This window comes from Sceloporus undulatus, chromosome 3 (assembly GCF_019175285.1).
Source record: "Sceloporus undulatus isolate JIND9_A2432 ecotype Alabama chromosome 3, SceUnd_v1.1, whole genome shotgun sequence".
Lineage (NCBI taxonomy): Eukaryota > Metazoa > Chordata > Lepidosauria > Squamata > Phrynosomatidae > Sceloporus > Sceloporus undulatus.
In genome coordinates, this window is record NC_056524.1 from 268,021,958 (window position 1) to 268,044,208 (window position 22,251).

At 42.0% G+C, this 22,251-nt stretch overlaps 1 protein-coding gene across 1 annotated transcript in view; it reads right to left on the reverse strand.

Annotated features, from left to right (window-relative positions):
• The window catches only part of LOC121925723 (interleukin 1 receptor accessory protein), a 106,616-nt gene that overhangs the window by 6,180 nt on the left and 78,185 nt on the right, over positions 1-22,251 (reverse strand). The window contains 4 exon segments of the mRNA XM_042458218.1: positions 10,332-10,475; positions 15,793-15,901; positions 15,903-15,943; positions 19,161-19,309. Of these exon segments, the coding sequence (XP_042314152.1) occupies positions 10,332-10,475; positions 15,793-15,901; positions 15,903-15,943; positions 19,161-19,309 (443 nt within the window).

The window sequence follows — 22,251 nt, forward strand, 5'->3', positions numbered from 1 at the left end:
TTATTTTATCCCGCCCCTCCACCAGGATCGAGGCAGCTTATTGCAGTGATAAAATATAACAATACAATGTAAAACCAATTATCCTTTCCCCCAACAATAACATAAAATTATAATAAAATAACATCGAGTCATTAAAATAATCAGTCGGTCGGCGACAGTGGGATGACTGTCCTAGCGTATTCTGTATGGGGGTCCGTATCAACAGGTGACCAAGTGAGCTATTCAAGGAAGACGTGTCGGAAGAGATCCATCTTGACATCCTTCTTAAAGCTGTCAAGGTTGGTAATGTTTTGTATCTCTTCCGACAGGCCATTCCATAATTTGGGAGCAGCAGATGAAAAGGCCCTCTGGGTAACCGCAGTCAGTCTGGTCTTTATTGGCTGAAGTAAATTTTTCCCAGAGGACCTAAGTGTGCAAAGTGGATTGTATGGAAGAAAGCGATCCCACATATAGGTGGGACCCAGGACATGAAAGGCTTTAAAGGTCATCACCCATCACCTTGTACTATGCCCAGAAACTAATAGCAGCCAGTGAAGTGATTTTAATATAGGTGTTATGTGGTCACCTCTAGCTGTCCCAGTGACTAATCTGGCTGCCATATTTTTGACTAACTGAAGTTTCTGGACTAGGTACAAGGGTAGCCCCATGTAGAGGGCATTACAGAAGTCGAGTCGTGAGGATACCAGCACATGTATCAATTTCTTGGATAGTTGCTTTCAAGTCTAAGAGAAAACCTGGAGCAGATACCATCCTGACATGGCTATCTGTGGAAGGGGGGCTGGGTAAGTTAGGCACCATTGACAGCTCCTTGAAAATTCCAACTAAAATCTAGAACAGATTTGTGAACCCCAATGACACCAGAGCCCGTTGTCTCATGGAACCAAAGTCTACAAATCAGTTTCAACTGACACAAAGAAGTACATCCTTTGGTCCCTGTTAAATCTCTCCAGCACACCTACATGGCTCTAGCTATTGATCTACTGTGTGGGTGCACCAGAATGTATTCTGGCTGTTCCTGCACACTTGGGCAAGAAGGAGTCGATGCCATGCCCTGCAGCCTTCCATCCCTGGGAGATGTTCAAGGGGAACTGCAAAGTGCCCGGGATGTAACCCTACAGATCAATGGGAGGAGACAGAGCTGAGCTGGGGAAGTCTCCAGCTGCTCCTATGCATCCAAGATGACTGTGTTGTAGAAGAAGGTACTGGACATCTCTTTTCCTCAGTACCTCTCAATATATATTTTATGGTACTACCAGGTTCTCCAACAGAGGGTAGAATTCAGAGACGTAGCCATGTTAGTCTGGAATATCAGTATATGAAAGGGATCTTATAGTACGTTTGAGACTAACTGTGCAAAAGCAGTTGTAGCATAAGCTTTCCTAGACTTGGCCAGTGGAGTCCATGCATCTGAGTAGACCACATCTATTAAAGCTCATGCTACAACTTCTTTCACACAGTTGTCTCAAAGATGCTACAGGATCTCTTTGCATACAGGTTTTACAACACCATGTGTTACCAAAAGGAATCTAAACGATGCATGCAAAAACAACCTAGTCTATTCTAGTACTTTGCTCTCTCTTTCCAAGAGTGTGCCATTCCATGCTTGGATGAGCTCTTGGTTGTCAAAAGATGACATATGTCATAGCTTGGTTGGTCCTCTCTGATTTGGCTTTTTCAAAAGTCCCAGACAGGGGATGAAGTCTAAACATCAGAGGGACTGTGAGATAAGTCCTCTCCTTCCAGAGAAGGCTTTAATCTCCTACCCACAGGAGAAAGACAGATGCTCTCCAGGAAGCCTGAACTAAGCTAATAGTTATTTTGTTCCATGCTGTATTTCCCAAAGGAGATTAGCCCATTTCAGCATGAAAACAGCAGCACAAAATGTTGCATATGTTGGGGGGGGGGGGGGAATGGTGCAATATGTCCATCAAGGTGGTAGAGGGTTGGGCATAGTGGCCAAGAACCACAGGGCACATAACTCCATGGAAACACCAGGATTTTGAAAAACAGAGACATGGGGATTTGTAAAGCAGTGGTTCAACTCCCTGTAGAATGCAGAAGTTGGGAATCCTTTGCATGTTCACACGAAAGCAACCTCACTAATTTCAGCAGGACTTCTCCGCAAGGAAGTGCACATGGGATCATATCCTTGCAGTACAGTCCTACTCATTTCAATTCAGCACAGAGTCCTTATTAGGTTCAATAGATCTTACTGCCAGGTAAAGATATATAGGGTTGCAACTTTAGATGTGTCTCCTTGCTCATGGATAGGATCCCTAAAGCCAACACTGGCTCTCAGAAATGTGGATCAGGTGTCCCAAGGAGCCTGCTTGGCTCCAGCTCTGTGGTCTATTCCAGCGGTTCTCAAACACTGCTCCTCCATATGTTTGGCACTTAACTCCTTGCATTCCTGAGCATGGGCACAATGGCTGAGATTTGTGGGAGCTTAAGTCCAAAACCTTCAGAATATGGGTTCGAGAACCACTGGCACTTTGATATTTCCTATCATAGTGCTCTCCAGCAGTCTGGACTACAGCTTCCATCAACCTAGTTGGCATGTCTGAAAGAACTGAGGATGGATGGCCTTGCTAAAAAAACAAAACAAAATGTATTCTCTGAGAAAGCTTTGGTGACACCTGAATATTCTTAGGTTACTTTTAGAAGGAACCAGTTCACTTTTTAATACCATTCAATTGCTTTTATTACTTCTCCTGCCTTTCTTTTTCCTGCTTACTGATTTATCCCCTCCTTTTTATTGTAGTATTCTTTTAATTCTTACTAACAAAAGCAGGAATTTTTGTTTGTTTAATGATAAATACTACTTGCTCAACTTAGAGAGGGGTTTCAGCAAAAAAAGCTCTACAATTCTTGGATTGCCTTCTACTAGTGGTCATATAAAGCTGTATCACAGGAGACTTTGAGGAAATCTGTCTGTGTGGCTATGAGAAAAGTAGAGCTTGGAAAAACAGGAGGAAGAGGAAGAAGAAATGAATATGTTGATGATGATGATGATTCTTCATTAGAATTTGAATCCTTGGTGGTCCAAAATTCTTGGAGGAAAGGAAAAGAAGAGGGAGGAAAGGAAGAGAAAGAGAGGTGGGGGAGGAGGTGATGATGATTCCTGGATAGAATCTGAGTCAGATGCCACAAAACCCTTGTCAGTAACACCCGAGAGACTGTGAAAGCAGGGTAATTTCATGGGAGGGTAAAACAAAATGCAGCAAATTCTATGTAGAAAAAAGCAGGGAAATTAGCCAAAAGAGAAAGAAAAGTTTAGAAGACTGTCTACCAAGCAAGAACAATTTGTCCTGTAATGCTGTGGGTAGGTAGGTTTTCGGTGGTATGTCTGTCTTTCCATATTTGGGGTGTGAAATAATAAATATTGTGACCAGGATCTTGGGGTTAGCCAGGAGACTCAAAGAATCCCTTCCCTTGAATGAAGAAGTCTGAGGAAACATGATGAGAGGGTTACTCTGAAGGAGGTCTCAGATTGGGACTGATCAGAGCCAAGCGGGAGATTGAGCGGAAGAAGGACAGCTGATTTCTCAGCTCATCAAAAAATAACAGCCAAACAGAAGGAGACGTGCAAAACAGGCTGGGAAGGCAGATCCTGTCTGTGAGCAGACATCTGTGACTTCAACCCAGCAACAAGGAAGGCTTCTTAAAGGCAGATGACGGCTGCCTTTCCTGACTTTCATGTTCAGTCTGGATCAGACTTCTTTGCTCTTAGAATCAAAGAATTCTACAGCTGGAAGAGATCTCCAAAAGCCATCCAGTCCAACCCCTTTCTGCCTTGCAGGAAGACACCATCAAAGCCCTCCTGACAAGTAGCCATTCATCCTGTTTAAAAACCTCCAAAGAAGAAGATTCCACCACCCATTGAGGGAGCAGCATCTTCCACTGTTGAACAGTGCTTACCCTCTGAAGGTTCTTCCTAATGTTTAGGTAGAAATCTCTTTTCCCATAGCTTGAACCCATTGTTCAGTGTCCTAGTCTCTGCAGCAGCAGAAAACAAGTTTACTCTGTCCTCAATATGACATCCCTTCAAATATTTAAACATGGCTATCATGCCACCCCTTAATCTTTTCTTCTCTAGCCTAAAAATAATCAGCTCTCTAAATTGCTCCTCAGAATTTTAATCACAGAGCAGGAGATCATGAAACAGATGACACTGGTCTCTCTAGTTTCAAGGGCATTCTAACAGCAACTTCAATGAATTCTAGGACTCCATGGGCCAATTGTCTGGATTATCTGGAGCTCCAAGTGCCAAGAAAAAGGGTGAAATCTCTCAATGTTGGCCAGAAATTTGGTTTTGAATGATGGATGGATGCGGGGGGGGGGGGGGGCACATTCAAACTCCTTTGAAAACCTTGGCCAAGACCCTGCATCACCACCACCACCACCATCACCTTATTTATATTCCACCATTTTCCCAGATTGGGAAAATTATTTTAAAAAATGTTAAAAATCTACAAAATAGAAAAGTTTAAACATAATTAAAGAATCAGAGAAAATTAAAACCAGCACACACCCACACAGACTAACACGACAATTAGCAACATGCAGTATATTGTGTAAGATGGGTCTTATATCATCACTCATCAAATACCTGTCAAGATAGAAAAGTCTTTCCTTGTCTGCATCATCAGCTACAATGATGGCACTTTATTGTTCTAGTGATGTTTGCTAATGCCACCTCCCCCAAAATGATCGTGAACCTATTGTGGAGGGGGCTGCTTGTCTCAAGGTGCCCCACAAGAAGAAGAGCCCTGAAGTAATCGTTTTCCAGAACCCCAATCTTCAGCACCTCAGAACTCTTTGGGGTTGGGGTGCTGCCTGCTTTATGAGCCACATTTTGGGAGGGGGTCACATTGGGGCACTGACAACCATAAATGTGAATCCCACACCTTAATGAGATTGTACAGTAAATCCATTTTAGGATCTTGTAAATACTGAACAGGATTCCAATCCAAACACATGTGTGTGAGTTTGGGGACAGACTTACAGGCTATAAAAAAAACTGAATCACTACTCCATCTTGGAGAGGTACACTTAGCCTTTTTTATGTAGCAATATGGAAACACTGTACAGAGGACACACACACAGAGGGAGGGGGAAGCCTACAGGACAAATTGTTCTCTCTGGCATTTTATTAGTAAGCCTCCTAAATTCTCTTTCCTCCTGGCTAATTCCCACTGCCTATCTGTATGCAGAATTTGCTGCAACTTTCCCTCTCTCATGGAATGATAGATCAGTCCAAGAAAGTTTTGGAAGGGAGTTGGGGCTAAAGAGACAGCCTGGGTTGGGGGTTTAAGTGGCTCTATGTCCACTCCTTGCCCATCCCTGCTTCACAGGGTGCTTGGATCATCTCATCAGGGCCACTGACCTGGCAGTTTTCTGCAAAAACTTTCGTGGTGGCCATCTCCCCCCCCCCCTCCCCGAGACATGATACATACAGAATTTCACTCTCCCCTTGTCCTGCAATAAGGTGGTAGTGCATGAGAAATGAAACTGACAGGTAGCTTGCAATAAATGCAATATTTACTAATGGCTTGAATCTATATATGATTGGGGAGCATATATCCCAACTAGCTAATGAATAGATCAGGTAAAAGAAGAAAGCTTTAGGTCTCACCATCTTTTTGAGGAATGTGTGGGAAGGAGATGGTGACCCAATAGGGAGAGAAGAATCTGTTTGTGTGAGTAACTTCTAAAAAGGAAGTGACCTGAATCACATGGTTTTTTAACAGGGTTACAAATGGTATTTATTGCCATGTAATTCAATGTTAGTAGTGAGAACCATTATGGTATAATGGTTTGACTATTGGACCAGAGGAAGGCAAAGGCAAACATCCTCTGAACAAATCTTGCCAAAGAAAACCACATGGTAGGTTTGGCTTAGAGTCAGCATAAATCAGAAACAACTTGAAGGCACAAAGCAATAACGACAGAACAACAACAAACAACACAATTCAATGCTAGTATTTTTAAATGAAGAAAGAGAGCAGAGTTTAACATGCAGGAACATCTATGCTACCCTGCTTGCTCTAAATAGTAAAGAGGAAGGGAAGAAGGGATGCTGAAATTTTTCCAACAGAAACAAGATTCTACCCCAAAATTAATAAGAACTTCTTTAATGCAAGAGCAGTTTGGCAGTGGAATAGGTGATGGACTTTCCTTCTTTAAAGGTCCTTAAACAGATGTGGGATGGGCAACTCTCAAGAGGGCTATAGTTGCAAGGCAGGGGGCTAGACTAGTTGACCCTTGTGGTACCTTTCAACTCAAAGATGATATGATTCTACTGTATGATGTATACTGCTCACTGAAGGTGTAAGCTTTCACAGAATTCCAACAGACAACCAACCGGATGAAGATGCTTGCATGTGTTGTTAACATCTGCTGAGGCTTGGGCAATGGAAATATGCTAGTCTGTACAATAGACAACAAGACCAACTTCCAGTGCCAAGGAAGGAACAAGGAGCCAGTGCCAGGTTATGCATAAAGAACCTGAGCAGAAGGAGGGAAGGAGGTGCCTCACATCAACGATTCTGGCTCTGAGTCGGGAAGGCCTGCCGGGCAAACAGATGCCATCATTGTCACCGTTGCTTCTAGAGATGAGGTGACATGTCTGCTTTTTTGTTGTTATCAAGGCTTGAGCAAAACATGGAACACATAAGGAGATGCAAGCTCAAATCCAACTCCAGAACTGGACCATTTGCTCCCATTCATCCACTGACAGCCATGAATCTAAAAAAAAAATTACTTTCAAAATAAGGGAAAGTTTGCTCCCTGGATAACATGTGCTAAAATAATTCAGTCTTTAAATGTCCACAAGAGCCTCCCACCATCTTCCTTGTATATCAAAGAAGAAACATTGCTTTTATGCACTCTCCCTCTCTTGATGTTACCTGAAATACAACCAGAGCTTGTGATTCCTTGTGTGGATTCCAGCTCCCAGAATCCAGTGACCATTCTGGCTGGAGGATTCTGGTAGTTTTGCAAACTCTGAAAGATAATCTAGTTTACAGGGTCATTGTGAAGACTATGGGAAGACATGAAACTAAGTATTTTGACATTACTTCTGACTACTCCCTCCTTCTCTCCATTACCCATAATCTCTCCCACATTCCTGCGTAAACTTTCTCAGTATCATCCTACCACTTGCTAAATTACCAGGATCTGCAGAAACATAGAATAAAACAGGCCATTTTACTACGAGGAATGGGTGCATCTGTTGCAACTAATTCCTTCCATTTACTCTGCAGAGTCTGAGGTTTAGCAGCACTTAAAGTTGGATTTTCTTTAATAGCACAGAAATTGCAGAGCTGGCTAATGTTCAGCAATTGTCTCAGTGGTGAAGCAAAGAATAGAATATGAAAGAAGTGTCTATCTGTGTGTGTGTGTGATTTGATCATCAACCCCATGGTTTTCACCCTCTCATCTTCCAAAACAAACATACTTAGTTAACCAGGCAAAAGATTTCAGGCATCTATGCAAGTTCAAGAAACAACCAAACATCTCTACCACAACAATAAATCTCTTATCTTTGCACCCCAGGGGCCTGTGATCCCTCCAGAACCCCCCCCCCCGACCACTATTTTCTGCCCCAAAGGGTAGGAACCATATTTCTGGGAACCTCCAGAGGCAGCTATTAACGCTTTTAATAGGTTGATATACCCCTTACACTGTTTAACTTTTTAAAAATAACCACCTCTTTTCCAAAAGCAATAGTGGTCTTCAAGCCATGCTGAATTTCTCTGTGTGTGTGTGTGTGTGTGTGTGGGGGGGGGGTTATGGCATTTTCATCCATCCATAAAGCCCAGGGGGGCCTGGGTACAAAAACTAGCCCTTTATCCCATCTCTGCTTTCAGGTTCTTCCTAGGGGTGTAACTGTAGGGAAGAGGGCAAAATGAGGGCATTGCCCTTCTAAATATGAATTCTATCCCCCCTCCCCCCGCAAACAAAAAATGATTTTCCCTTCTAGTATTCTAATTTCTAGCTTTACACAGAGTGAGACACTGGACATTGTTCACACCTAGACCTCTGCATTCTGGACATTTGGATGACATAACCCTAACCAAGACTTTTTTTAAATTTATAAAACATAAAATACATGCTCAACACAACTTTCATATCACATTTGAAAGGGAATTCGTTTTCTACAGTGTCAGTCACTAAATTGAGTATAAACCTTACTTCCAACGTTGCAATAAAGCCTGGTCTTCAACAATTTACATTGCAAAAGTTTCCCTTTTCTCTTTTTTCTGTCTAACTTTATTTACTACTTGTATCCTCAAAGTATTGATCTTACTGTACCAATCCTATCAAACTATAATCATGCCTTAGATGAGTTTAGCTCACTGTAATAACCCTAACCAAGACTTTTGGCTGAAATAAACATGTGCATGTTTATTTACACATTTAAAGTTTGGGGTTTTTTAAAAGTTGTTTTGGTTTTCTTGGTCACCAAAATTATATTTTGGGATTAGTACAGGGGATTCTGAGGATGGGGGACAGGAGGAGAGTTCTGCAGAACCCACAGACTGCCCAAAAGACAAATCAATGAGTCCAAGAGCAAATCAAGGCTGAACTCTCTGCAAAAGCTGTCATACTTTGAACACATTATGAGAGAGCCTGACTCATTGGAAAAGACAATAAGGCTAAGAAAGGTAGAAGGTAGTAGGAAAAGAGAAATATCTAGTGTGCATCTGCACTGTAGAAATGACACAGTTTGACACCACTGTACTTGCTGTAGCTCCAGCTTATGGAGTCCTGGGATTTGTAGTTTTGCTAGGTCTTTAGTTTTTAGCTTTTCCTGCTAAGGTATGCTGGTGGCTTACCAAACTACAAATTCCAGGATTCTGTAGGACGGAGTCAGGGCAGTTAAAGGAGTGTCAAACTGCATTATTTCTACAGTGTAGATGAACTCTCTAATTGCAATGTGAAGTCGAAGGCTTTCATGGCCGACATTCATAGTTTTTTGTGGGTTTTTCAGGCTATGTGGCCATGTTCTAGAAGGGTTTCTTCCTGACGTTTCACTAGCATCTGTGGCTGGCATCATCTAGATGTTGGCGAAACTTCAGGAAGAAACTCTTCTAGAAAATGGCCACATAGCCCGAAAAACTCACAAAAAACTCTCTCATTGCAGATCGACAGATTTAATCAAAGAAGCCGGGATTGCCCTGAGTTTGCAAGACCTGAGCTGGGCAGTTTCTCTTTCAGAGGGCCACCACAAGTTGAACTAGAAGGAGATCGACAACAATGAATGGGGTTTTTGGAGGATCTCCTGAGGATACTGATGGCTGGAAAGCAGGCTTTCAGGACTGCATTCAGTGTATGGGCTGCATTTCCATATTGCTAATTTAAATGAATGCCTTGCCTTGCAGACGTATTTGCTAAGAATGGAAGGGATATTCAATAATATTTGAAAAGTGGTCAAAACATGTATCTTTGATTATCAAGAAATCCTGATAAGAAGAATCTTGGACTGGTGGGAATCTTTGCAATTTAGGATTGGGACCTTGGGACCCGAGGGAGCATCTCTCCCCCCTTCTATATATCTCAAAGGGGGCAATAAGATGTCTAGAGGAAGAGGACCAAAATGGTGGAAGGTTTGGAAATCACCAAGCCTTAGGGAGCATCTTAGGGAGCTGGGTGTGTTTAGCCTGGAGAAGAGAAGTTTAAGAGGTGACATGATAGTCCAATCTAAACATTTGAAAGGATGTCATACTGAAGATGGAACAAGCTTGTTTTCTGTTGCTTCAGAGACTGTGAGATTATTACATGTGAAAAAGGACAGGAGTGAAGCGAATCGCTACCATCCTTAGCGTGCAATCATGCAAAGATTATCAGACGACATAACACTTACCCTGTCAGTATCCCATAAATAAAGTGGAATTGTTGTGTCACTTTTCATTAACGGAAACAGAATACTGATGGGATAAGTGTGATATGTGTGATAACCTGTGCACAATCACGCGATAAGGCAGTGATTCCCAGACTTTGGTCCTCCAGGTGTTTTGAACTTCAACTCCCAGAAGTCTGTGCCAGCTTGGCCAACAGTCAGGAATTCTGGGAATTGATGTCCAAAACATCTGGAAGACCAAAGTTTGGGAATCACTGCCTTATACCCATAGATTGAAGCTAATTTTATATGCAATATTTTAAAATAATTATGTGCGTGAAGCAAAGTCTGTGTACACTGAACAATCAGAGAGCAAAGGTGTCACTCTCTTAGCCACCTACGTAAACAATCTGAGTGTCACAGAGAGAAAAGGAGGATGAGTGATGGAGAGAGAATGGGGTAAGAGCTGCAGCATTGGGATACTCACTTCCCCCGGGGAGGCTGTCTCTGTCAAAAATGCACAGCTTGTAGCCAAACTCATTCTCCAAAACTCCCCGCAGCGTCAGCAGCACAAACTCTTCCTCCTCAGCATTCCTCGCATAGGATACGTAAATGTCATACTCCTTCCCATCTATGACAGTATCCCCAGTCGGAGAGAATGCATGAAGGAAAAACAACAACACAGAGACATACAAAATTCAGTTAGATAGCTGAAGACATTTCGTTCTCCCTTCCCAGCTTTTGCTCCAGAAGGAAAAACAGAACATTTACGGCATTAAGTGGCAGAGCATGATGGAAAGGATGGCGCTCTGTGTGTTTCACTGTGCCAACTGCTGCTACCCCATGGGGGGTGGCATTAAAAATCACACTGCATCTACCAGTGGATTGAGCAACCAGTTGTAAAGTTGTGCCAACCTGAACAAACCCAATCTCATTTGATTTTGGAAGCAAAGTATGATTGGCCCTGGTTAATAATTGGCCCTCCATATCTACTGATTCCTTATCCAGGGATTCAACCATCCATGGCTCAAAAATGTTCCAAAACGATAGAAATTCCAAAAATCAAACCTTGATTTTGCTATTTTATATGTTGACTTCTTTGCTGCAATACATTGTCTCTATGTTGCTGTGTGCCTTCAAGTTGTTTCTGACTTATGGCAACCCTAAAGTAAACCTATCATTGAGTTTTTTTGGCAAGCTTCTTCAGAGGGGGCTTGCCATTCCCATCCTTTGAGCCTGAGAGAGTGTGACTTGCTTAAGGCCACCCAATGAGCTTTTATATGGCCGAGCCATGCAGCTTAACAACATCTGGAGGGCCACACAGGATTCCCACGCTTGCATTAGAACAGGTGGGGTGGGACTTGTGGTCTACACATCACATGTGGTCCCAGGGTCTTTGGGGGGCTCATCTCCACATAATTTCATTTTACTTCCAATACTCCCCACACACCCCCAGGAGAGTGGGTGCAATTTTGCGGGGGGTGGGGGGTGGGGGGTTTGACACTCCTGGGCTATTTTAGGTACAAGTGGGGCATTTATTTAAACAACAAATAAACCAGAAGTTGAAATTTAAGTACAGTGGGCCCTTCCCTTATGCAGGGATCCGTTCCGGGCCCTAAGGGAAATCCAACATATGCTGGAACCCCATTAGAAATAATGGGACTTGTGCCTGTGGCGTGACACATGTGACACAGGTGTGCGCCCCATTACTTCTTCCGGGGCGTGCCAGGGCTTTTTCTGGCACAGCTTTCAGCACACATGAGAAAGAGAGAGAGATTACAGTATAACCCCTGTATCTTCAGGAAATATATTCCTGAACATTGGGGCTCAACAGACCGCCCCGAAAGGGTGGGCTGGAGGCAGCCGTTTTTGCTCCTGAGGGACGCCACAGCAGCCAAACTGTGGGGCCTCCCTCTGCACCAAAAAATCATGCATCGATGACACAAGCACAGCACCGCGCTTGTGTCATCATGATGGCCCCTCTGTGGATGGGGCTGTGCCATGATGGCACCACCACCTCCACCGTGTGGTAGGGCTCGGGAGCATGCGGTCGCTCCACAATCCCAAGCCCTAAAACTGTCCCAGACTGCCGCTTTCCGGCAGTCTGTACCAGGCCTTAGTGTGCATATATCAAAATAGTGAATCCTATTGAAATAGATAACTTCTGGAGGATGTTGGCCATAGAGTTCTGCTGGACGACATAGGGTTTCCTAGACAGAACACTTCTCTAGACATTTCTAGGTCTTCCAGCATGACTCTATGGTCAACTTATGTTGGAAGAGTGCCATCATACTGGAGGACTTAGAAAATGCCTAGAGGGAACAACTTTTTTGGACAAGGGTCAGTGAAACCACAGATACAGGTCCTGTGGATATGGGGGTTATGCTATATTTGATTTTTAAAAATTCTAAGTGAGGAGTACAGTTGGTTGGGGACTTCTAAGATCTTGCAAACAGATTTTGAGGGCTCTCAACTCCTGCTAGTTGTCTATCCCCACATTGCAACATTAAGTACATCCTTTCTGGATCAGATCAAAACCCAGCATCTTGACTCCAACAGTGGCCAGGCAAAGCCTCCAGAAAACCTCTAAGCAGAGCATGAAGGCAGAAGGCCTCTCCCATGGCTTCTTTCTTGGCTTTAGATGAAGGATTTCCTGACAGTAAGAGTGGTTCAACAGTGGAAGCTGCTGCCTGGGTGGATAGTAGAGTCTCTTTCTTTGGAAGGTTTTAAACAGAAGCTGGATAGCCATCTGTCAAGAATGATTGGATTGTGTATTCCTGCATGACAGAAGGGGGTTGGATGACCCTTGGGGGTCTCTTCCAACCATGTCATTCTGTGATTCTATAATATGAACACTAACAAGCTGGCCAGACACCATGATACCAACTTCTCCTCTGTCTCCAGGAAAAAAAATCTTACTTATTTCACTGTAAGGAGAATGCTAAGCACATACTTAGTTGTATAAAAGCAAACCAAATTATTCGGTGCCTTTGAACATCAAGAAAATAATGCCATCTGGGATCCACACAAGAATACGGAATAAGAGTCAGGAGCATCTATTGACTAAGAGGAGCAACAACGGGATCATACACACAGTTGTTCATTGTTCTGATGTTCAGTTGCACACATGGCTTAGCCAGGTGGGTGGGAAGAATGGGAACGAAAAACAATACCAACATCAATCATTTATCAAGCACTTGCAACAGGTTGGCGAGGTACAGGGATTATATTAAAAAGAATGGATCCTGCCAGGGAATTTACAATACAAAAGAGAGCACAGTTTGCAGGAAAGGGGGGGGGGAGAGGGGAAGAGAAGAGAAGAGAAAGGTGCTCTGAACTGGAGCTGGCTACAATTTCAGGCCTCCCCAAGACTTTATCAGATATCCCAAAAACATTACTGCTAAAAAAAAAAAATCAACATTACTAGTGGTAAAGCAGAAGAAAGCATTCCTGTCCTTTAGCCTTTTGCTTCTGACATATCTGATGCAGAGGAGCAGCAGGGTTTTCTTTTCAAAGTGCCAGCGAATGGCAACTGTTTGTTTCTTTCCTGGAAACTCACAATGGACTGGCAGCCAATATCTTGTTGTCCATGGACTACAACTTTGAGCAGTACAAGCTTTGAGGTATCCACTGGGGTTTGGCTCCAGGATTCTTCATGGATACCAAAATCCATGGATGCTCAAGTCCCATTAAATACAATGGCATAGTTAAATGATCTCCCTTATGTTTGCTCTTTGGATTTTTAAAAATATTTTCAAGCCAAGGATGGTGGAATCCACGGATAATGAATCTGTGGATACAGAGGGCAGACTATACTGGTTTAGCTGAAGGATTCCAGCACTTCCTTGCAGGCTATTGTAGAATCTATTTTTTTTTCCTTTTTATTTAATTTAAGTCACCAAAAATACAAACAAAGAGTAGGTCACACCTATTGTTATTCTAGTAAAATTGGGCCAATAAATGGCAAATGATATCCAGACGATCCCATTTCTCCACTTCAGATCTCCAAGGGTGGCTAATAGGTCCATTGCACTAGGGATGCCAATCCTCGATTATTTCATCCTTTTATGCATAGGACAAATAATTATGTTGATTTACTCCCTGCTGCCAGAGTGGTTGTGCAGGGAATATTCGTCCACAGTATTCTCTCTCTATTCACACATCCAAAAGTGCTGCTGAGGAATTATTCTGCTTAGAAAAAACACATTTTTTATCATGCAAAGTTCTGTCTTCTGCACCCACAAATGGGGTTTTATGTGAAGAAAACAGTGCATTCTGAGCAGAAAATGTTTTGTGTGTGTGTGTGTGCGTGTGCATGTGCACATGCAAAAAAATTACATGTGTTTGTACATAGAATAATTCCTCTGCAATCCTTGGGATGGTCAAATACTGGGAGAGATCTGTGCAAGTTATTTGTAGCTGTTACTGCATGCCTTCATTTCATTTCTGACTCATGGCAATTTTATCACAGAGTTTTCTTAGCAAGATTTGCCATTGCCTTCCTCTGAGGCCAAGAGAACGTGACCTGTTATATTGTCCTATAATAGAATCTGAAGGCCCATATAGTCTACCCCCATTCTGCCATGGAAGAAGACGAAGTCTAGCACTCCCAAAAGATGACTATTCAAACTCTCTTTAAAGACCTTCAAAGATGGAGAATCCACGACTCTCTGAGGAAATTTACTGCAAACAACTCTTACAGTAAAAAGTTCTTCCTAATGTTTAGGCAAAATCTCTTTTCTTGAAATTTGGACACACTGGTCTGTGTTTGAGCCTCTGGAGCAGCAGATACTAGAACATTAATTTATAAGTAAATAGATAATAAGTAAATCCACATTTTCTTTTGAGGACAGGTTATAAATTGTCATGTCATTTGGAAGACAGATGGAGAGGAACCCAGGGTAGAAAACAGACAGAGAAACACTGTGTAACAGAAAAAGTGGTGGTGGTGGTGCGGGAGAACTGTATTGGGGCACCGATGCTTGCAGAGAAACTGAATCTTGTTAAACTAAAAATTCCTATCTATAAAAAGGGAGGAAAACCACAACAAGAGAAAGATGAAAAGATCAATTGTGGGCAAGTCTACATGGGCCAATTTAAATGGTTTTACCTTTTTGTCTGCTGCCCCCAGACTTTGGAATGGCCTGCCAGAGGAGATATGACAGCTTGAAATGCTGACTGCATTTAAAACAGCATTAAAGATATATAATAATTTAATTTGTTTTATTTATATACCACTATTCCAAAGATCATAGCGGTGAACAGCAAGTAAGCTAATTAGCAAGTAAGCTAATTTGCCCCCAACAGTCTGGGTACTCATTTTAGCGACCTCCTCGGAAGGATGCAAGCCTGAGTCGAGCTTGGGCCCTTTTGCTGGTCTTGAACTCGCAACCTTGTGGTTTTGAGTGAATGGCTGCAGTACAGGCATTTAACCACTGCGCCTTGCAGGCCTATCCAGTAGATTTTAAATCTTGCAGGCCTATCCAGTAGATTTTAAATCATGACTTTTTAATCTGTATATGAACTCTTATGAATGTCTTTTAATGGTTTTATAGTATTCTATTTCAACTGTGGATTTATGTGTCTTTAATTGTGTTTCCTATTTTAACACACTGTACCTCACCTCAAGCCTTGAGGAGAGGCAAGACAGAAATAATTTATTATTCTTATAGTGTTCACAACAAGTTGTCCAAATGACATATGGGACGATTGGGGCAGACTCCTGGACTTTCATTGCCTCAGAGCATTAATCCAGAGGGGGAAAAGGTGCTGATTGACCTGGTTTTCAGCAGAAAATCCAGATATAAAAATGGATGGAATAGAAAAGAAAAAAAAAAGCCAGACTGGCCATGACTATGTGGCCATGCATACTGCAATTTGTTGAACCTGGATGTGTCTGAAAAGGAGAAATGGGTGAACAGTTCATACAACCAAATGAAATCCCTTACCCAGGATGGTTTCATCTGTCCCAAAGTGTGCACGGTAGAAGAGCACCATTTCAAGCCAATAGGCATGGTAGATGACCGTCAAGATGACCACAAGGAGGATGGTGGCCCCCCAAGCCACATGCCAGCTCCACAGTGTACCTTGGGACTGGAACTGTTGGAGATCAATAAAGAAACAGGATTTTCATGAGAGCAAAACCCCAGATTTTCTCTGAGTTAAATATACTAGTGGAGGGTACCACAAAAGGAAATTATAATTTAGGCTGTTGCCAGCAAATCTTTTTATGCAGCAAGAGTGGGCAGCTCTGGGAGGATAGGAGGGCATATTATATTATGCATATTATGCTACCTAAGAGGCATGGCTGGTGGGCATCACCACTAAACTACTGCAATAAATAAATAAAATTACAATTTTGCCCCACAATATCCCCAAACAGCCTCTAAGAGGATGTGGTGGCATTTTTGCCATGTCCTTGAGCCTCCCCACCCCCTGAGCTATTTAAGGTTCAGGAGAGACCCCTTTAAGTTAAAATAAAATTTAAGAATATTTAAAACCACCATATAATAACGTACAAAAGTATTTAAAAGACACTATTATTGTTGTTGTTATTGTTGTTTTGTGCCTTCAAGTCGTTTCCAACTTCTGGCATCCTTAAGGCAAACCTACCATAGGATTTCTTTGCAAGATAAGTTCAGAGGAGGTTTGCCATTGCCTTCTCCTGAGACTGAGAGAGTGTGACTTTCTATCTTTGGTCCCATGCTTCAAGAAGGGCATTTGGGGTTAAGAAAAATGTTTAGGGGGGGGGGGGGATGGAAAATGGATATAGAGCTAAGGGAGACTACAGAGAGAGTGAAAGCCCCAGGGGAAGTTTCTGTGACTTGTTTTCTAGCAGGTCTAGTTGAGCTAGTTTAGAAGCAAAGAGTCAGAAGGAAAGATATGGGTGAGAAAGCCTTCAAGTGATTCTTGCCCAACGCACCTTCCCATTATGGGTTTTTTCAGTAGCCAAGAAGACTGTGAAGGTAGAAGGACAACAGGAAGGCAGCTGACTGCCAATGTTGCCCAAAGAACAATGAAATCTCCACTTTTTGAGGTACTGAAATCTACTCTGGTGGAGAGTCTGGCTCTTCTCTACCAAGGTGTGGGTTTAGTGATGGCTATCTGACCCACAAAAAGCCATTTGTGACTGGTATGTAATGCTGCCACAAGAAGTGATTGGAACTCCTATGTTACAACCACTCCTGTGGCAGCACTAATGCGCCTTCCTTCTGGCACTCCTCAGACTACAAAACTTATATTTATACTAGGACAAAATACTAGAACAAAAGCATAGTACAATAACATTCAAAATCCACAAAACAGTAATACTTTTCTTGGGCCAACCAAAATGCACAAAATACATGATACATGTATTGGTTGGCTCAAGAAAGGTATCGCTGTACATAATGCATAATGTATTTCAAGCATTTTCGTTGTCCCAATGAAGATATTGCTGTTTTGTGGATTTGGAATGTTACTGTATTTTCCTGTATGGATAAATCATGGATCTGTTTTCAGATATAGGAGTATAACAGATAAGATATCATATTGCTAATATTTACTATTCAGTGTCAAACACTGAACAATATACTTCAAAGGTTACTGGACACCAGTGGTTCCCAAACTTTGTTTTTCCAGATGTTTTGGGCTTCAGCTTCCAGGATTCCTGACTGTTGGCCAAGCTGGTTAGGGCTTATGGGAATTGAAGTCCAAGACATCTGGAGGACCAAAGTTTGGGAACCATTGCTGTACATCATACAAACATCATACAGTTGGCCCGCCCCTTACGCAGGCTTGCCTTTCGTGGACTTGAGATCATGAGGAAAGCAACCCCTGATAGAAAAATGGGGTGCGTGCCTGTGGCACTTGCACCACAGCACGCCACGGGGTGTGCCCCGTTGTCCTTAATGGGATTTGAGATACGCTCAATTCGCCTTATGCAGGGGTCCGGAACAGATCCCCTGTGTTAGGGGAGGGCTGACTGTATAACATAACCAATATCTATTGTGTGAGTTCTCCACAATGAGCATAAAGATGCCTTACATTTAAACAGGACTCAAAGCAGTGAATTCATAAACAGTTTCGGAGAAACTGCTAAAGCATCTGAAAATGTCCCCAACTAATGTGGCTTAACAACATACTCAAAATTTGCAGGACCTTTTGCTCCACTGCTTTTTCATAAAAACAAGTTCAGACAGAAACAAGGGTTAAGGGCCATTATGCTTGTGGTCATTGTGTACACTGCAAGTTTTCACTGCAAGGTCATTGTTTCACGCACCCTCAGTTTAAGTTATATGATGTTGACAGGATGTACAACAATTTTTGGTGTATGTTCTTGAATGTTTGATTTTGAATAGCAAATATTATCAGTCTTATCTTTTATCTGTAATACCTCTATCCCTGTTCTAGTTTTGTTCCAGTTTCTCAGAATGCAACAAAGTCCTTGGCCCTCTACTTATCACAACCCTACATATCACTCTTTTTTTTTGGCCACAAGGTGTATTCACTGAACCAGTCTTGCCAAGAAAACCCTGTGATAGGTTCACCTTAGAATCACTGTAAGTTGGAAACAACTTGAAGGCACACAACACAAGACTGTGGAACGGCCTGCCGGATGAGATCCGTCTACTTACATCCTTAGACAGCTTTAAAAAGGCTGTTAAGACGGATCTCTTCTGGCAGGCCTTCCCAGAATAGAGAACTCGGCCTCAGAAAAACGCCTGGGAATAAGATACTGCTGCTCCCATTGATGGTTTGCTGACTGATGTTGTTGACCTCCTGGTCAGTTTTTAACTTGTATGTTTTTTGTTTGTTTGTTTTTAAATTCTGCATTGGATTTAATACTTTTTTAAGGAGGGGAGGGCACCAGGGATTTTATATGTGTTGTATTTTTAACTTTGTTAGCTGGCCCGATTGTTCTCAGAGGGGCGGGATAAAAATAAATTATTATTATTATTATTATTATTATTAACAACAACAACAACGATAATGAGATATTTTGGAGATGTACAAAATTCATTTGCTTCATATACACCTTATAGGCATAGCCTGAAGGTAATTTTATACAATATTTTAAAATAATATTGTATATGAAACAAACTTTGTATTCATTGAACCATCAGAAAGCAAAGGTGTGGCTATCTCAGCCATCCAAGAGAAAAGTTTTGGGTTTTGGAGTATTTTGGAATTCTGGATAAGGGAGACTCAATCTGTAGCACCTTTGAGACAAACTGGGAAGAAGAACTTTCTAGCATAAACCTTCCTGGACTCTAGTGTGCTCTATCCAGCCAAAAGTTCCATGGGTCACAAGTATGACATTGGAAGCACCCCTTACCTTTCATCCTCACCCACGCTTGCATGTGAGTAGTCCCATTATTGTTATGAGCAAAACAGGTATAGTTGCGCTTCAGATCTTTCTCTGTAACCTTTGATACAAACAACGTCTTTACAACCAACACACTTCCAATGTCTAAGGGGGCCTCCCTGGAAAAGAAAATAAGGGAACTCTTATTAACAGAAATATGAATCACAGCTCAATGATGGTAATAATGGGCCCAAACAGACAGGCCAAAATAAAGCTGCTTCGGGTCACTTTGGAGGTATGCTGTTTAAATGACACATGCATCTTAAGAGACCAAAATCTGCACCAAAGCCGCACTCCAATCCTAAGGACTGGAGCATGGGTTTGGCGCAGTTTCTGGCCTCTTAGGACACATGCATCATTTAAACAGCATACCTCCAAAGTGACCCAAAACAGCTTTTTTTTGGCCTGTCTGTTTTGGGCCCACTATCACTCTATTCTGCTTTGGTTAGACCTCACATGGAATCTTGTGCCCAGTTCTGGACACAATTCAAAAAAGGATGTTGAGAAGCTGGAGGGTGTCCAGATGAGGGCGAACAACATGACCAAAGGTCTCAAAATCACCAGTCCTTATGAAGAACAGCTGAGTGAGTTGGGTATGTTTAGCTTAGAAAAAAGAAGGCTGAGAAGTGGTATGATAGAGCCCTCCTCAAATATCTGAAAGGATGTCCTTTAGAAAATGGAGCCAACTTGTCTTCTGTTCTTCCAAAGACTTTGAGTGCATCTACACTGCAGAAATAATGAGTATGACACCACTTTAACTGCCATGGCTCCAGTATGTGCAAGGTTACTGTCTGCACAGCTCCATTCTGCAACCTTGAACTAAACACAGAAGTTCCAAAAATCTCCAGTCACTTCTGTAGGGGAACCTATACACATCAACATGACTCTATGCAGGAATTATGTGCATGGAGGCCATCACAGCTGATGATCATAAATGCATCCATTTTGCTGCCTCTCCCACATGATGGGAACTGGGGACAAACCATATTTTTACATACCCTATGGGTGTCATCCTCTGAGACAACTGCTTTTGAAGTGCAACACAAGTTATCTGGCAAAAAATCATGTGCAACAAGTGAGGAACATTTGTGGGTTCTTTTTTCACAGCACACACACTGGGGGAAGAGCTTGGAAACGTTATCTCTGTTGGACTACAATGCACAACATCAAACTGGTTAGGAGATTATGAGAGCTGCAGTCCAATACACTTGGGAGCCTCTAGTTTGCACTGCAGGGACTCCAGCCTTTCAAATTAATCCCTAAAGTAGTTTAACACCACCTCTGAATCAAACAAACAGAACAAAAGATACACATCTTCTCAAAGAACAGAGAGGGATAGCATTACAATTTTTATTAAATAGAACTTTCATTGAGTCTACTGTATCATGTACACTTTGGATGGTGGTGATATCATCATCATCATATATATATATATAGCTTCAGGGAAGGAAAGAAGTAAAAGTTGAGGTCTGAGGTCAGTGAAATGTGGAAATACAGAGGGAGTTACATTCTCCATCATATTCATTCACAGCATAACTCTTTCTGATAACACAGACAGCCTGGTATAGAGTAAACAAATTAATACACTGATTTTGTTTTATTTATTCTGATTGAAGCCACAAGAGACAGAACTGAGCCTCTTGATGGATATTAACTCGGTAATTTATTCGTCTTAATTTGTTAGTCTTTTTTACTCTTCTGTGCCTATTTTGCTGCAACAAGCTAATTTATCCTCTGGAACATATGCTAAATACAGCAATTTTTTTTTACAAAAGAGAGTCAGTGTGGTCTAGCAGTTAAGATGCTGGACTGAGATTTGGGAAACCCGGCTCCTAGCCTCAGATGAGCCATGGAAGTCACTTTCCCCATTTGGTCGCCCTCTTCCGGACATGCTCCAGCTTGTCCACATCCCTCTTGAATTGTGGTGCCCAGAATAGGATGCAGGATTCCAGGTGAGGTTTGAGCAAAGCAGAAGAGAACAGCACTATGACTTCCCATGATCTACACACTATATTTGTCAGAGTTGCCCATGAAAGAACTGGACACAGTATTCAAGATGAGGTCCTATCTCAGTAAAACTCCATTTCTACAAACAAAGGTATCTGCATTAAGCAGTTCTTTGTTAGCATTAATTGACTGTTATGGGAATTGAAAATGTCATAATTTGGTTCCCTCCCTCTTTTTCTGTTGATTTGATTCACTGCCTCATTTATTCATCAGATTTATTCACTTCTTCTATGTTTACCTGCCTGTCCTCATATTTTGACTATCATTTTTTTTGTTTTACACCGAATTTCACTGTGGCTAGTCACCTTGAGCATCATTCAAGGGAAAGTGGAAAGAGATGCACATTTAGCAAAAGGACAAAGTAGAAAGACTATGCTCACAATACTACTTACATCTGGCATGCAGAAATCTACACAGTGAAAGCTGGTTGTAGCTGATAGTAAATTGCATATTAAATTCACTCCACTTTTTACCCTGAACTTTAAAAGAATTTTGCAAGGTGCTGAGCACTGTCCCCCAAACCTACATCTAGCACCTTGTACAGTTCCTTTGAAAGGCTGAAGATGAAAGGCCACATCAGATTCACTGTCCCACCAACCTGGCCATCTGCAACTGCCATTTAATTTACTTGAACTATGAGTCTATGTAGGAGAGGAGGCGGCATAAACCTCCCTGCTTCCCTGTCCCCATTTTGTTTCCATAGCTACAGAAGGCAATTGCCTATTATTATTGTTGTTGTTGTTAATAATCTTTATTCATATTCTCCCTTTCCCCCCAAGATTAGGACTCGAGGTGGCTTACACATTTAAAAGATTAAAATCCTATAAAAAGTCCACATTGACACAGAATTAAATTGCAAAAATATATTAAAAACATGACAGTCAGCATGGGTGAAGTGGTTTGAGCACTGGACAATGACACTGGAGACCAGGGTTCAAATCTCAGCTCAGCCATGGAAACCCACCTCAGAGGATGGCAATGGCAAACCCCATCTGAAGAAATGTGAGAAGTAAACTCCATAACAGCTTCACCTTAGGACTGCCATAAATCAGAA